This window comes from Leptonychotes weddellii, chromosome X (assembly GCF_054177405.1).
Source record: "Leptonychotes weddellii isolate Sample4059 chromosome X, ASM5417740v2, whole genome shotgun sequence".
NCBI classification, from domain to species: Eukaryota; Metazoa; Chordata; class Mammalia; order Carnivora; family Phocidae; genus Leptonychotes; species Leptonychotes weddellii.
Window position 1 is genome coordinate 38910538 of NC_138385.1, and position 16915 is coordinate 38927452.

Here is a 16915-nt window from a genome sequence, read left to right on the forward strand (position 1 = left end):
TTAAAAATGTGTGTACCTTTGACTCAGCAATTCCACTCCTAGGCATATAGTTTGGAAATAATTGATATATGCAAAAATGTATGTATAAAGATACTTCTTGTGCTTTTAAAAATTTTTTAAATGCTTATGAAAATTTAAAAAAAAACAATTTAAATTTCAAGGGCAGAGGACTTGTATCAAAGAAATGTTTCTGTATGCCTGGGTGGCTCAGTCTGTTAAGCGTCTGCCTTCAGCTTGGTCGTGATCCCGGGTCCTGGGATTGCGTTCTACGTCAGTGTCCCTGCTCAGCTGGGAGTCTGCTTCTTCCTCTGCCTGCCGCTCCCCCCGCTTGTGCGCTCACGCGCGCTCTCTCTCGCAAATAAATAAATAAAATCTTTTAAAAAAATGGTTCATATGAATGGGAGGAAATCAGAGAGGGAGACAAACCATGAGAGATTCTGGACTCCGGGAACAAACTGAGGGTTACAGAAGGGAGGGGGGTGGGAGGACGCGGTATCTGGGTGATGGGTATTAAGGAGGGCACATGCTGTGATGAGCACTGGGTGTTATAGGCAACTAATGAATCATTGGACACTACATCAAAAACTAATGAGGTACTGTATGTTGGCTAATTGAACATAACAACAAAAAAAGAAATGGTTCATGATAGAACATTAAAATAATCACGCTATACAAGATTATTTTTCCAGTTTTTAAAAGGAAGATTTATTTAACAAGTTTCACTTAGTACAATACATCTAATGGAAATCACAATACAAGGAAAGATTTAAATCAAAGCCTCAGAATCTCATACAAACGACATGACCAAACTCCTAAGGTATTGATATTACATCTCAAAATTGTCCCAGATCTTAAAAAAAAAAAAAAAGTAAAAGTGTACACTCACGTGCCTTACAGGATATTAAACCAAAAAGCTAGAATTAACAAACATGCCAAATGTTTTCACTTTGAATCGTAGACACAGCTCCTATATTTGAGTTTTACAGAAAAGCATGTTTCTCAACATGCATCCAAAGTTTTCAATGTATCGTGGTATAAGAGCAACATTTAACATAAGTGAAACTGCTTTAACCTAAATACGCTTACTGCTTAGGTACACTCCTACAACGTAACTAACTTGAGGAAAGCTTAAAATTGTTTTAACAGTTATGGTCAATACTGAATGTTGTTATTATACCCTAGATGAATGTTTCAGTGTTTGAAATTACTGAGCTTGAAGTTGTAAAACCTTGACTTCCACTTTACAGTAAGCATGAATCACAAGCCTGTAATGCAAAACTGTTAAACTTAATTTTTGTTTTCTTAAAAAAAAAAAAGGAAAGAAAGAAAAGAAAGAAAAGAAAGAAAGAAAAAGAAAGAGAAAGCTGACCAAGAGTGATCAGAATCAATGATATTTCCCATTTACCAATCATACTGGATATACTAAACATCACTCTCATTCTACAATCCCCATTAAATGCAGGGCTTTTATTTCTGTAATAGGTGTTTAGTGTTCCTTCACCTAAGCGAGGTTTGACTGATAGTCACTGGAGTTTTCCTGCAGTACTTGGTCGTATCCACTCATACTGCTCTGACCACCGTAACCACCTCCGTAGCCACCACTCAGCTGCTGACTAGCAGGACCCCCATAACTAGACTGGTTGGATAAGCCCATCCCTCCCATCATTTGACTACCATAAGCACCGCCACTTGCCCCTGCTGTAGAATTCAAAAAGAGTTCTACATAGCTGTGATCATATGCGCCCCCACTTGTTCCTGCAGTAGAATTCAAGAAGAGCTCCACATATCTGTGTTGCATATTAGCTTTGTCTTTTGCCATTGCTGCCACGGCATCTTCATGGGTAGCAAATTCAACATCTGCCTCACCAGTAACTCGGCCATCAGGTCCGATTTCAATGTGCACTCTCATGGGGTTAAGAGGTGAGAAAAAATTGTAAATATCATTCTCAGTGGCTCTGTAAGGTAATCCCCTCATGTGTACACAGTGCCCTGTGGTGCTCTGGAAACTGGACCCACCATCTCCATATCTATGATCAGACATTCCCGAAAAACAGTAATTGAGGTCTCTTCCGAATCTATCTGACCCAAAGCCATACCCATCATTATAGCCACCATAGTCGTCATAGCCTCCGTACCCTCCACCGTAGGCACCACGCCTCATCCTTTCAAACCCTGCCCCTCTGCCAATGCTATTATACCCTCTGCCAGCCCCCGGCCTATCATAGGGACCTGGCCGCTGCATGGCCATGAGCTTTCGAGGGGGGTCGTAGTGGGTTCGGACTTCAGCTCGGCTACTCTTGAAGATCTCAATGTACCTGTGCCCTATTCTTTCCTTGTGTTTCTTTAAGGCCTTCTCAGCTATCTCCTGGGAAGCAAACTGCACAAACGCCTCCCCTGTGCTCCGCCCCTGAAAGTCCACCGGCAGCGTCATCCCATTTGGCACAATTTCCAACCCAGAAAAGAACTGAACAATCTCTTCCTTGCTACAGCCAAATGGGAGTCCTCGAAGCCGGACGAAGCCATCATTGGCGGTGTCGGGACTATTCGGACCTGTATGCTTCAACACCCAGTCCATTTCAACACTGTTGGACTTGAAAACTTCAACGTATCTGTGTCCCATGGTTTCTCTGTCCTTCTTCAAAGCCAATTTCACTTCATCTTCGGATTCAAGTTCGACAAACGCTTCACCACTTGGTCTGCCTTCTCTGGTGTAGATGAAACGGATACCTGATGTGCCATTTTGGATTTTACAATCGGAAAAGAAGCGCATCACTTCATCAGCTGAGCAGGACCAGGGTAGGCCCCTGACCTTCACCACGAACCCCTCCCTGCCTTCTGTGCTCAGCATCATGGTGACTGTTGGGCTCTTGGTGGCAAGCTTGGCTCGATGCAATCTCGGTGTAGCTGAAAAAAATTAGAAGACTACTGTCATGGAAAAAAGTTCACGACACAGTAAGAGAAAAAAAAGCAAACTAATAATATAAAACTCACATGGATAGCTTTTTTCTAAAACATTCATATAAATAAAAAGACTACACCAAATTTTTAATTCGTTCACCCAACGAATATTTTACTTAATACCTATTACGTGTTGGATACCATTAACAGTGGTTATTTCTGGGCAGTAGGATTATGGGAACTTCTTGATTAAAGGAATATTTTCTTTGGACATTTCTGTATGTTCTAAGTTTTCTACCCTGAACATGTATTAACATTACAGAACATAAAAGGCATAAAAAATTAACAGCAACAAAATCACTGGAAGATGTGAATATAAGATGGCTATCCCTGATTACATAAAAATGAAAAACTTCATTACATCAAAGGTAAGATTAAACAGAATTAAAAGACAAACAGTACACTTGATAAGATACTTACACCAATACATTAATATCCTTATTATATAAAGAACTCATGCCAATTAATAAAATCAGGGAAATATTAAGGCCTAAGAGATAAATGGAAAAAATTCACACATTCCTTTTATATTTTTCAGCTGCCAAGTACAGGACTTGGCTTTGGGATACAAGGATCAATAAGCCCAGAAAGGGTTTATGGTCCTACAGGGGCATTATACATCTTTACTAATTAAGACAAAAGGGCAAATAAACAGTATCCCTGCTATGACAAAATTCTGGCCAGGGTGAAAAGGTGGTATAAAACAGGGACTAGTTGGTCAATTCTAACAGTTGGCACAGAATTGTTAAATAAAACAGACTCACCAGTTCAAGGATCCACAAGTAAATTTTAAAAATTACGGATGGAGCATAAAATAGGACGAGGCTCGGCGAGAGATAAGGCTGGCAAGGTAGACATAAGATCCCAAAGACCTTACTTGATAGACAAACACTAAGGGCCTTCTAAGGGTTTGGGGTAGGGAAGTGAGGGTAGGGGAGTGGGTGAAGGAGTGAGGAGAGGGAAGTGGGCAGGGGAGTGAGGGGAGGGAAGTGATGTAATCAGAGCCCTTTCAAATAATAGATCACCCTGGCAACAGTGTGGAACTCAAACAGAGGGGGTTGGTATGACACCAGCCAGATCAGCTAGAAACCCAGTCACTATGAGGCAGGCATAAGGGATTCACCTAAGGCAACAGCAGTTTTTTTGTTTGTTTTTTTAAAGATCTTATTTGAGAGACAGAGAGAGCATGCGCGCGAGCACAAGCAAGGGGAGCGGGCACAAGCAAGGGGAGCGGCAGGCAGAGGGAGGAGAAGCAGGCTTCCCGCTGAGCGAGGACCCTGGAACCATGACCCGAAGGCAGAGGCTTAACCCACTGAGCCACCCAGGCGCCCCAAGGCAACAGTAGTTTTTAAAAAAACAAAGGAGAGCGCCTGGGTGGCTCAGTGGGTTAAGTGGCTGCCTTCGGCTTAGGTCAGGATCTCAGGGTCCTGGGATGGAACCCCACTCTCTGCTTTGTGGGGAGTCTGCTTCTCCCTCTGTCCCTCCCCCCGCTTGTGCACGCGCTCTCTCTCTCTCAAATAAACAAAATCTTAAAAAATATAAAAGAAAAAAGAAAAAAGAAAGGAAAGATGTGATCTACGCATTCAAAGCGGTGGATTCTGCGGGACTTGATAACAGATTAAATACTGGGGGAAAACAGATGTGAGGGAGGATACAGGAGAGTTGTCTGGGAAATGTTAAAACCTCATCAATCATCAGAAATCCAAGTTAAAGCCAGAGTTAATCAACATTTTTCACCCACCAAGACAGTGAAAAATTAAACAGGGAGGATAAGCCAATGCTAATATTCAGGGTTCTTGAACACTCCTAGAGGGGTGAAAGTAGATACAATATTTCTGGAAAGCAATTTGGAAACATGTATCACAGTTTTTGATACAGTAAATCCATTTCAGATTATGTGCCCTAAGGAGATGACCTGAAATTCAAAGATTTATAGAGCTATATATTCTTCAAAAGGTATTTTATTAAGAAAGAATATCACACACTTAATTTTAAAATTATACAAATATTTAATAACATGAGGAACCACATATGCTATAATCTTACGAACCAAGATCACAGCTGCTTTATAATCTCAACCGTGTAAAAAAAAACATATATGTTCACATATCCTTTGACCCTACTATAATTCCTTCCAGGAACCTGGTCAACAGAAATACTCACAAATGTTCACTGTTATTGCACTGCTAGTAATGGCTGAAAATTAGAAACCTAACTATTCATCAATAGGGGAATGGCTGAATGAATTACAATATACTTTATCCTTAAAATGGAATCCTATGCAGCTGTTAAGAAAAAAGATCTGCCCTGACCTAGGAAGATTTCCAAAATGTATTAAATAAAATATGCATAGTATGATCCTACTTATTTTAAAATATAAGCATGCAGGTATATATGTATGTAAATGCATAGACGACGATCTGAAAGCACATAATACAAATTTGTGTTCTGAGAAAACAGGAACTGGAAGGTAGGGTGAGATATTTTCACTCTTTACCCAATATACTTCTTTATAGTTTTAATTTTTAAAAATCAGTCATTGGAACAAAATGTTAGAAAAATATATATACATGGGGAGTGCGGCAAATGTTAATAGTGATTGCTCTAAGTGGCAGGTTTCTGGCTTTTTCAATGTTATTTTTTCAATTTCTTGTGCATTCTTAATTTTCTGTGCAGATTAATTTTATTTCAGCAAAAAATAAATTTAAATGTTTGCTTTTATAAAGTTTTCTAAATCTGTATATGTGCATGGCTTGTCTGACATGGTCTGGAAACACTGGGCCTCTTGGAAAGAAAGTACAAAGTTTAATAACTGCCATAAAACTACACTGAGGATTCAACATTTATTAATTGCCTATTATATGCCTGGCACATTGCATCTGCAAATAACAGTCTCCCTATAAACCATCTTCAGGTTTGAGTGACAGATTTACCGACTGGTTTTTTGCATGCCTTATCTCTTGGATGACCAATCCCATTTCATGTCACTGCAGCACTTTAGAAATTAACATCACCTCTGTAGTGGCAGGGAGATTCTGCTTCATTACTCTATCTCCCGGGAGGGAAGGCCACCAAGACTAAGTTGCTGAAGTAGGAACCAGGATTCCATTTGTGGGTTAAGAAATTGTGTATTTATATGTGTGTTATACACATACTTTTTATACACCAAAATGCTGAGTAGCTACCTCCCGATGATGAATTGTGTATTTTTTTAAATTTATAGTATACTGTTATTTTTTGAATGTTCAAAATTGAACATGTAGACTATTATAAGTACAAAAATAAACGTTATTTAAATATCCAATTCAGTAAAAACATTTATTGAGCGCCTCTGTCAGGCACGCAGCATTTGCCTAGAAGTGACTCTACAGATAAAATTCACTTGGTGCCTCCCCCTACAGACAGACAATCAGTGGGGACTAAGTGCCTGAATGGAACAGCACTCCGGCCACTGGGCTCAATATTTGTTTTTCCTAATCCAGGGACGTGGTTTTCAAGCGTTTTCACCTTAGAGTTTCTCTTAAGGGTCCTCTGAGACCCGCCCAGACAGACAGATATACAAAAACACACACACAGTCACGAACGTCCACCATTTCCCCACCAGGCGCAGCAAAGGCGGCTTCCCGGCACTGAGATGGGGGGGGGGGGAGGGGGAGCGGGGGAGGGGAAAGCGGGGAACGAAAAAGGCGGAGGCAGCCCGCGGATCCTGCTTTGGTCTTCATCATCACCACCCTCGGGTCCCCAGTTCCCACCCACACACCAACCTCTAACGATACCGGATAATTTTCCTCCTTCTTCCCTCAAACGGCTATAGCGAGACGGTAGACGACGACCAGAACTACTTCTGCTCACGTAAGCGACTGATCACGTGATCGCCTACGTCATGTGAGATCTCGGTCACGTGAGCAGCTCCCGGCTTAGACTCGGGATCTCTAAAGCGCCGCACTTCCTTCTGGTATGGAAGCAGGGCGGGCCAATATCAAGAAAGGAAGAGTGTGATTGGTTGCGGTGCGTTTGACGTGAGTGATCATTGGTCCACCTCTGGGGATAACCGTCCCAGTTGCCTCAGAAACAATAACGTCATTATTTAATAGCTCACCGGTGATTGGTCCGCCTCTAAAGTTAAACTTAAAAGCCCACTTCACCGGTGGAAATTTGTACTGCATTAAGGTGGCGATGAAGCTGAAAGGCGAAGTGCAGCTTCCGGGCTTCCTGCTGGCACTTCGCTTCCTGGCCCTGGTTCTCTGGAGCTTCCCTGGGGCCAGGGCCCTGAACAATGGCTTGGCGGTGACCCCTACGATGGGCTGGCTGCACTGGGAGCGCTTCATGTGCAATGTTGACTGCCAAGAAGAGCCGGATTCCTGTATCAGGTATGAGAGATAATGAGTACCCCCTTGCGTTCGCCTTCCCGTGCGTTTGTCTGTCTCTCTTTGGGGGGAGATGGAGGGTCGCAGAGGGAGGGCTCCCCTACTGCTGCTGCTTTTTTTATCCCCAGCAAACTACCCTGGTGGGGAACTAGCCCTAAACTTTGTCTGGCGTGACCCCTCCTGCGGTAGGAGTCGGGTCAGCAACCCCTGCTTCTCCGTCTCTCTGTGCCGGATCACCCAACTAGGGACTTGATCCATTCACCATCCAGTTCTGTTCAGACCCTTCTTGGGAACTGCTTGTCCTGCCTCTGTCTGCCAGGCACTGGTAGTGACCACAGCCGGGGTGAGTAGGAGAGACAGAGGACTAAGACAGTGCTCTTCTGCTTTTGGGGTCAGTGGTTCCTTGGCTGTAACTGGAGGGAGTTTAGAGGAACTAGGGAGTCTCTGAGATATCCCCATCCCCTCGCCCTTGGGTGTGGCATCTGGCTAGAATCTGGTTGACCTGGAGGAACTTTATAAAGGTTTCCCCTGCTGTCCAAAAGTTGAGTGTTCCATAAGCGGGAATGGCTTAAAGTGAAGAAGCAATTACCATTAATTTATATGGAAAAATTTTTGAGCATTCCCAGACCCCAAAAATAACCTCTCTTGGCTTTGATGCACAAAATAAATGGAGATAAATCACAGATGCTCACAGACACAATTCAAAGCTATGGAAGCTTAATGCTGGGATGCTGAATGTAGTTCCCATCACATATTTCTTTTTGTCTTTTCCTTTTTTTTTTTCCCTAAGTAGTTGTTGGCTTATTTTTATATCTGATAATAAAACTAATGCATGATCATTGCAAAAAATGTAGATGGTAAAGAAGAGTATAATGAAAATAAAGTTTCCCTGGCACAGAATAAGTGCTTCACAAATGCAAATTATATGTATATAATTTATTTAAGCAATCTCCTGTTGATAGCTATTCAGGCTTTTCAATTTTTTTTATTATTGTGAAGCTGTGTTAACCATCCTTGTACATCGTAAGATTCTTTCCTTAGAAGTGTAATTATTGGATCCAAAGGTATGTTACATATCAAACTATTTTGTTACATATCAAACTATCCTCCCCAAAAGTTTTACAAATGCACATCCCCAAGAACAGTGTATGAGAATGTCTATTTCCCCACACCCTGGCCAACACTGCATTTTTGTCATTCTTTTGAAACTGCCAATCTGGTGTTTTTATTTCCACTTAATTATTTTTTAGCTGAAATGTTCTGGGTTTGGTTTTGGGGTTGTGTGTGTATGTGTGTTTGGTCTGTCATATATTATGAATATGGTGGTTCCAGCTTATGTTGGTTTTTATGATTTCTGGCTCTGGCATCATGTTGAGAAAGTCTTTATCTACCTGAAGATAATATAGTCACCTACATTCTCTAATGAGGATTTTTATGGATTTTTAAAATATTTAAATCTTTGGGCGCCTGGGTGGCTCAGTTGGTTAAGTGACTGCCTTCGGCTCAGGTCACGATCCTGCAGTCCATGGATCGAGTCCCGCATTGGGCTCCCTGCTCTGCTCTCCCTCTGACCCTACCCCCTCTCACGCTCTCTCTCTTTCTCATTCTATCTCTCGAATAAATAAATAAAATCTTTAAAAAATATTTACATCTTTAGTCCACCTGAACTTTATTTTCCTGTAAGGAATGCCACATTTAATATATACTAAATTCCTGGGTTACCTGGGTGGCTCAGTCGGTTAAGCGTCTGCCTTCGGCTCAGGTCATGATCCTGGGGTCCTGGGATCGAGCCCACATCGGGCTCCCTGCTCAGTGGAGAGCCTGCTTCTCCCTCTCCGTCTGCCCCTCGCCCCCCCCCACTCGTGTGCACACACATGCTCTCTCTCAAAAAATGAATAAAATCTTTAAAAAATATGTTTATACTAGATTCCATGGTACCAGATGGCTGGAAGGATCTCTTTCAGAACTTTCTAATTCCATTGATTTGTATATTCTAATGCTACTGGTACTATACCAGCTTCATTTATCTTTTGTAAAATGTTCATGTGTTCTCTCAGGTGAACTTTTGAATCATGTTGCCAAGTTCCTTAAAAAGTTCTTTTGGGGTTTGTTCAGGATTTTATTAAATGTATAAGAGATGCCTGGGTGGCTCAGTAGGATTAAGCATCCTACTCTTGATCTCAGCTCAGGTCTTGATCTCAGGGTCCTGAGTTCAGGCCCCATGTTGGGCTCCACACTGGGCGTGGAGCCTAATTTAAAAATGTATAAAGATATGTTTTAACATTGAGTTTTCTTATCCCGGAGCAAAATAACGTCTCTCCATTTACTGAAATCATTTGGGAACATCATAGTTTTATTCCTATGGATTCTGCACGTCTTAAATTTATCTCTAGGTATTTTAGGTTTTTCTGTTGTTTTTTTGGTTGCTCTTGTGAATGGTATCTTTTTTTTCCAAACAGGTTATTGTTGATATCTAAGGAAGCTGTTGATTATAGTAACTTTGTAGTTTCTTACTTTACTGAACTTTCTTCTTAGTTCTAAGTACCTTTTCAATTTCATGTATTTCTCATTCCTAATTGAGGTTCTTAGGGTGGAAGTATTCAGGCAGGGGGAAATAAAAAAAAAAGGGCCCAGTCCATTTTACCTTGCACTGGTTACTACTGAATTGGGTAGTAACTGGGTTGAAAGAACTTGCAAAACCCCAAGATGCCTTATCATTTGTTTAATGATTTGCAACAATTTTTGGAATTTCTCTTGCAGTGAGAAGCTCTTCATACAGATGGCAGAACTCATGGAGTCAGATGGCTGGAAGGATGTAGGTTATGAGTACCTCTGCATTGATGACTGTTGGATGGCTCCCAAAAGAGATTCAGAAGGCAGACTTCAGGCAGACCCTAAACGCTTTCCTAGTGGGATCCGACGCCTTGCTGATTATGTGAGTTTATAGATGATTCTCTTTCATTCAGGAGACTGTAAGCACTTTTGTACTGAAGCTTATTCAGAAAAACTGAGAAAATAAAATAGCTGCTATTATCTGAATATCAAATTGTAAGGCGTATCATGTGGAATTTTCATTCCATCAGCAGATCCTTGTTTTGCGGTAGCTCTTGAGGCCCGTCTTGGAGAAGTTCTCCTTTTGCTGAAACCACTGAATTTTCTAGGAGGAAAAGGGAACTTGGTTCTCGACATGTGTGCATGTATTTCCATATGCTTTGAGCAGCTATTACAATTGTAGTATAAAGTAGAAGATAGAAGGAATATATTCTTGAAATTAAGGAGCAATAGAGCTGGACACTAGTTAAAGGCAATGAAGACAGATGTATTCAATACTACTGCAATAGGGGAAGGAGCCAAGATCAATTTCAAATACAACAAAGACAGGTGGGGTTTTATAGTCAATGAGCAGACTTGAGGGTGTCAGTGGATGGAAAATTACCAAGAGGAGACATCAAGGTCAAGAGGATTCTTGCTAAAGGCAGGCAGGCCAAGGAGTTAGACATGAAGGGCAGAGGATGAGGCACTTGATCAGATACCAAGGGTAGGGAGATGACTTAGCAGGATTCTTGCTGAAACGTGAGGCCTACTTGAGAAAAGGGCACAGAGGAGCCTAAGGTACGGTCATGGTGAGAGTCTTTGTCCAAATAATTGTATTATTGCCATGGAAAGGCAACTTTTAGGATCCCATCAGAAGAAGATGAGAGTGATAGCTTTCCCTTTAGTTCCGTATCACAGCTTACATATATAGTTTGAACTCAGCAGCATTGGAGACTTTGTCTCCCAGCTAACTCACCTGGATAATTTTGGGGGTTTGTGAAAAAAGAAGCCCCTGATACCTAGTGAAATATACTTATCTGTGCCCCCAGCCTAGAGTGGTTCTCTGTACTTCATGATTGCCCTTGTACTGTGGTGATCCTTTTCTCTCATTTCAGGTCCATAGCAAAGGACTGAAGCTAGGAATTTATGCAGATGTTGGAAATAAAACCTGTGCAGGCTTCCCTGGGAGTTTTGGACACTATGACATTGATGCCAAGACCTTTGCTGACTGGGGAGTAGATCTGCTAAAATTTGACGGTTGTTACTGTGACAGCGTGGAACATTTGGAAAAAGGTATGATTTAGCCATGAGCAAAGGGAGGAACTTGGAGGCCAAGGTAACTGGAGCATTCCAAAGAGCTCATCTTCACATTTTAAATGCTCAGTCACGATACTGGAAATATATTCTCAATGTGCCAGAGCTCCTATCTCTTCTTTTCTTTCAGTTTGTCCATGCATTCATGCATGCATGCATGTAAAATCCACGCATGCCTAATCATGGCTAATAATGTGCACGTTTCATTCAAGAGGGCTCCGAGTTCATTACAAATAGTAATTGTAACTTTCCATAACAGCACTTGGGAAAGCATCTGGAATGTCGTCCCAGAAAAAAAAGAGCATCTTCATTCCTGCCTTTCCTCAGTCTGTGCACCATCCCACACTACCTCCTGAGAACAATCCCAGCAGTCTGGGAGGTACTAAACACAATTTAATCACAAAGCAGCCACCTGTCTCTGCTGCTGGTTTAAGATATAACCACGGCCTTTCCAGGCAGCCTCTTTTTAAAATAACACAGCGCCAGCTGGAAATTCCCTTCTTTCCCTTATTTCACCCATTGTTTTCTCATACAGGTTATAAGCGTATGTCCTTGGCCCTGAACAGGACTGGCAGAAGCATTGTGTATTCCTGTGAGTGGCCCCTTTATATGTGGCCTTTTCGTAAGGTGAGCTAGTGAGCACAGAATCCAACAGAGCCTTGCTGATAGATTTTCAGAACTTGAGAACAAAGGAGACAAAGGGTCTCCTTCAAAGTCCAGCCTTACTTAACAGGCTCATCCTACTCTCTCTCTCAGGATCCAACCACTTCTCACCCTCTCCACTGCTATAATTGGAGTCTAATCTGGGAAATTGGTCATCTTTGATTCTTCCCTTTGTTCCGCAGTGCACAGCCTATCCACCAGCAATGCTATCAGTACTATCTACACAGCACATCCTGAATCAGCCCACTTCTTTCCATCTCGGTTGCATCCACCCTGGTCTTCCCCGCCACCATCATCTCTGCCCAGACTGCACCATCAGCCTGGTCCGCTTCCACGGTCCTGCCCTCCATTTTCTAAGCAGCACCGCAGTGATCTCGTTAAAATGTAAATCCTAGCACTCCCCTGCTTCACTGGCTTCCCATTGCATTTGGAATAAAATCACACTCCATTGATCTGGTCCTGGCCTGCCTCCAACCTCCCCTCACTCTTTCCATGACTGCACGGGGTTTTCTTTCTGTCCCTCAAACACGCAAGCCTGCTACTGCCTCAGGGACTTTACACTTGGGTTTTGTTTTTGCCTGGTACATTGTTCCTTCGAGATTTTTAAATGGTTGGCTCCTTCTTAACACTGAAGTCCCAAACCAAATGCCACATATTCAGACAGCTCTTCTCTACTCTAAAACAGCCCTCTATCCGTTTATTCTTTATCACATTGATCTGCTAAATTTCCTTAAGAGCTTAGCACTGTATGGAATTATTTGTTGATTGGCTTATTGTCTGTCTCCCCACTAGAATGTAAGCTCCAGGAGGGCAGGGACCTTGTCTGACTTTATCACTGTATCCCTAGCTTATGGTAAGTGTTGAATAATTACTTATACAATGAATCCCTGTTCTTCCCCTCTAGTCTCTGCAAAATACTCTCCCTTCTTTCTCAACATCATAAACCTCTGATATTCTCCCTCCCTATCTACAAACTTGTATTCGTTCCATTAATAAATCATGTGCCTAGGATGCAGATTGCCTTATCCTATGCTTGTATATCCTATGTAATTTTGCAGCTTTTATTTTTACTTACAGAGATCATTTTAGTGATACATGTCCATTTTAGGGAAGTGTGAAAATACAGTAAGTTGTGAAAAAAATTAAAATCTTCCATAATCCCGATACTTAGTTACCATTTGGCAAATTTCCAGCATAAACAGTGTTAAAGCCATTTTAAGGAGAGGTTTTAAGTTATAAGGCCTACTTCTGAAGCAGACTTCTTACAATGAAATTCCATTATAATAGGGATTTAGCTCTCCTCATAGAGACCTTTAATCTGTACACTAAAGAGGTTACTGGTACCTCCTTTAAACTTGACTGTTTTCATCTTGCAAGAATGTCAGTAGAAAGTAAACAGAAGAGTTATGTCTGTTTTCACAGCCTAATTACACAGAAATCCGACAGTACTGCAATCACTGGAGAAATTTTGAGGATGTTTATGATTCTTGGCAAAGTGTAAAGAGTATCTTGGCTTGGACATCTTCTAACCAGAAGAGAATTGTAGATGTCGCAGGACCAGGGGGCTGGAATGACCCAGATATGGTAAGAACCTGAGCCCTCCTTGTTCAAGCCCCTGCAGTGGACCTGTTTTCCTATTTGATTTTTCAAGGCAAATCAGAAGGGAAAATTCCTAGAATAAGGCCTTACATGAGAGTACTCACAGCCGGGTGCCACAGAAAGTGGCTTCTGTATCTAGGCAACTTGAAAAATGTTTATTTATCTATCTATCTGACAGAGAGAGACACAGCGAGAGAGGGAACACAAGCAGGGGGAGTGGGAGAGGGAGAAGCAGGCTTCCCACTGAGCAGGGAGCGCAATGTGGGGCTCGATCCCAGGACCCTGGGATCATGACCTGAGCCGAAGGCAGACGCTTAACAACTTAGCCACCCAGGCACCCCAAATGTTTCATTTTTTAATTTAAATTCTTGCTCTTCTTTGTCCCAGTTAGTGATTGGTAACTTTGGCCTCAGCTGGGACCAGCAGGTAACTCAGATGGCCCTGTGGGCTATCATGGCCGCTCCGTTACTCATGTCCAATGACCTCCGAGAGATCAGCCCTCAAGCCAAAGCCCTCCTTCAGGATAAGGATGTAATTGCCATCAACCAGGACCCCTTGGGCAAGCAGGGGTACCGGCTTAGAAAGGTACAGTAAATAATGTTCTGTGGGAGAAAATAGGAATTGGCTAGGAACATATGCTTTTGCCTTCTAGTTTACAGTTCATCCAAATGTTTGTGTGTTTAAGATGGAATGGCTTTATGCCCAAGTACCACCATTGCCCTGGTCCTAAATCTGTTAAAAGGATGTGCACTTGTCTTTTGAGACTATTTACTTTTTTTACTTAAAGATTTTATTTATTTGCGAGAGAGAATGAGAGAGAGAGAAAGAGAGCACATGAGAAGGGGGGAGGGTCAGAGGGAGAAGAGCAGACTCCCCGCTGTGCAGCGAGCCCATGCGGGACTCGATCCCGGGACTCCAGGATCATCTGAGCCGAAGGCAGTCGCTTAACCAACTGAGCTGAGAATATTTACTTTTAATCTTCGTATTATAATCAGTAATGAGGCTCCTTTTTTGCTAACCATTACCTTATTTCCAAAGCATGCTGTAGGATTTTAATTTTTCCTAGAAGTGCTCAGTAGTTCTGTCAATAACTGAATGCCAGTACCAGCAAGGTAGCTTCTTGCTAGTTACCAAGCTATCACACCTATTTTCTTGGCTTACTTTTCAGGAAGACAACATTGAGGTGTGGGAACGCCCACTGTCGGACTTAGCCTGGGCTGTGGCTATGGTAAACCTGCAGGAGATTGGTGGACCTCGTTTTCATACCATCTCTATTGCTTCCCTGGGTCAGGGGTTGGCCTGTATTCCTGACTGCGTGATCATACAGCTCCTGCCTGAGAAGAGAAAGCTTGGGTTTTATCAGTGGACTTCAGATTTAAAAACTAAGATAAATCCCACAGGCACCGTTTTACTTCGGCTGCAGCGACCTAGCCTACACTAAAAAGCCTTTGTTGCGGCCCCTGTGGCTCATCTGTTAAGCTTCTGACTCTTGATCTCAGCTCAGGTCTTTATCTCAGGGTCCTGAGTTTAAGCCCCTACTTCAAAAGGAAAAAAAAATGTGTATTTTGTTGCCAAGTGATTCCCCCACTGGTGTCTCCCTTTTCTTCCATTCCCACTTTAGTTGTCCTTTCGGTCAATAAAATTTTCCTAAGTGGAGTTTTGTAAAAACTGCTAAAGGTATCTTTAGACAACATTTTGGGGAAAAGCTTTTGAAACAAACTGAAAGAATGTGCCAGGCACTGTTCTAGAGGTGTTAAGTATATTGAGCCATTTGAATCCTTACCAACAGCAGAGGCAGGTACTTATCCACTACAAACTACAGCCAAGATTTCAGCCCAGACTTTCAACCCTTCCAACTACTACCTACTGAGGTGCTTGGATGGCACTGCTTAAATACAATCTTAGCCCAAAGGGAGGAGAAAAACAAAGCTACTTCAAGGGCAAAAAATAGCCCAGCAGGAATAACCTACAGAAGCAACCCAAGAGACCACATTACTGAATTTTTATGGAACCATCTCGTCAAGACACACTCCACCACACAGGTTTCCAAATCCTAAGGTTGTTTGCAGTCTAGATCCAACAAAAGCACATGGCTTACTTTCACCAGCAAGAGTTGATACATTATGATCTCTGGCCAGAACACCCTCTCCCCTTTTAAGTTGCCTCCTCTCTAGGATGTGATGAGGCAATGATCTTCAGACTGGCGTATGTGGGAATGGATCATTTTTTTTAAGGGGGTGGTACAGGAGAGAATTCCAAGCAGGCTCCACGCCCAGCGCAGAGCCTGATGCGGGGTTCCATCTCACAATCCTGAGATCATGACCTGAGCCATAATCTAGAGTCAGACACTTAAGTGACTGAGCCACCCACGTGCCCCAGGGAATGGATCATTTCAAAGGAATTTCCAGACATTAGAATTCCCTTTTCCTACCATTGATTTGCCGGAGGACCAATCTGTAGTCAAAGCTTCAAGCCCGCTTATCACCTGCTCCCCTTTCACAATCACCCTTCTCCCACATGACCAACGGCAGCAGCTCACCCAGCCTGAATGCACAACAGCACAAAATTAGCAAGGGACAAAGGCCCTCAAAATACAAAGTGCATGTTGTAACAATTCCTTTGCCTGTTAGGTGATTATCAATTATTTTCAATAAAATTGGAGTAATCATCAGTTGCTAAAACTGGCAAACCCAGACTTAATCACCCACGGAAACAAGGCAATGTGGAAGAAAACTGCTCCATCTCACAGAGATGTATTTAGTTACCAAAATGTATTGCTTATATACTTCGCCTCCAGTTTTGCTGTACAAGTATGAAAAGCTGAACATCAGTAAGAATCAAGTATACAATAGTATACAAAGAGAAAAGGATGTGAAATTTGCAACGATTAAACATCTTTAAAAATCGACAGATATCCCTGTTAAATTCTGCCGGGCAGCTTAATTCACTAGACATTATATCCTCTGCAGTTATTTCAACATGAGAATTTATGTCTACTTTGAAGTCTGAGGGGGTATATCAAAAGGTTTGAGCAATGTCAGAGTTAAGTCTGAGAACTTAGAATACATATAGAATGCTCTGCATAGAAAACGGCCTAAATTCCTCATTAAATGACTGAAGTAGCAAGGGTATAGGAGAGTAAGTATTTTGCTCTTGGTAAACTTTACATTCACTGTGGATATAATTGTTAGTTTTCATGG

The 16915-nt window shown here is 42.1% G+C and overlaps 2 protein-coding genes across 3 annotated transcripts; one reads left to right on the plus strand and one right to left on the minus strand.

Moving 5' to 3' along the window:
* Nucleotides 1–677: 677 nt before the first annotated feature.
* HNRNPH2 (heterogeneous nuclear ribonucleoprotein H2) lies at nucleotides 678–6867 on the minus strand. 2 transcript variants are annotated; one of them, XM_006737692.3, is made up of 2 exons: nucleotides 6723–6867; nucleotides 678–2904 (listed from the first exon to the last, which is right to left on the minus strand). In XM_006737692.3, the coding sequence occupies exon 2, from the start codon at nucleotides 2849–2851 to the stop codon at nucleotides 1502–1504; it is 1350 nt and encodes a 449-aa protein (XP_006737755.1). In that variant the 5' UTR covers nucleotides 2852–2904; nucleotides 6723–6867; the 3' UTR covers nucleotides 678–1501. The 2 variants fall into 2 exon arrangements, with proteins under 2 accessions (XP_006737755.1, XP_006737756.1); XM_006737693.3 differs by having other exon boundaries at nucleotides 6735–6852.
* A 207-nt stretch (nucleotides 6868–7074) lies between these two features.
* Nucleotides 7075–16623, plus strand: GLA (galactosidase alpha). The gene is made up of 7 exons (XM_006737691.3): nucleotides 7075–7328; nucleotides 10086–10260; nucleotides 11255–11432; nucleotides 11989–12080; nucleotides 13539–13700; nucleotides 14103–14300; nucleotides 14884–16623. The coding sequence occupies exons 1-7, from the start codon at nucleotides 7135–7137 to the stop codon at nucleotides 15154–15156; spliced, it is 1272 nt and encodes a 423-aa protein (XP_006737754.1). The 5' UTR covers nucleotides 7075–7134; the 3' UTR covers nucleotides 15157–16623.
* The last annotated feature ends 292 nt before the right edge of the window (nucleotides 16624–16915 follow it).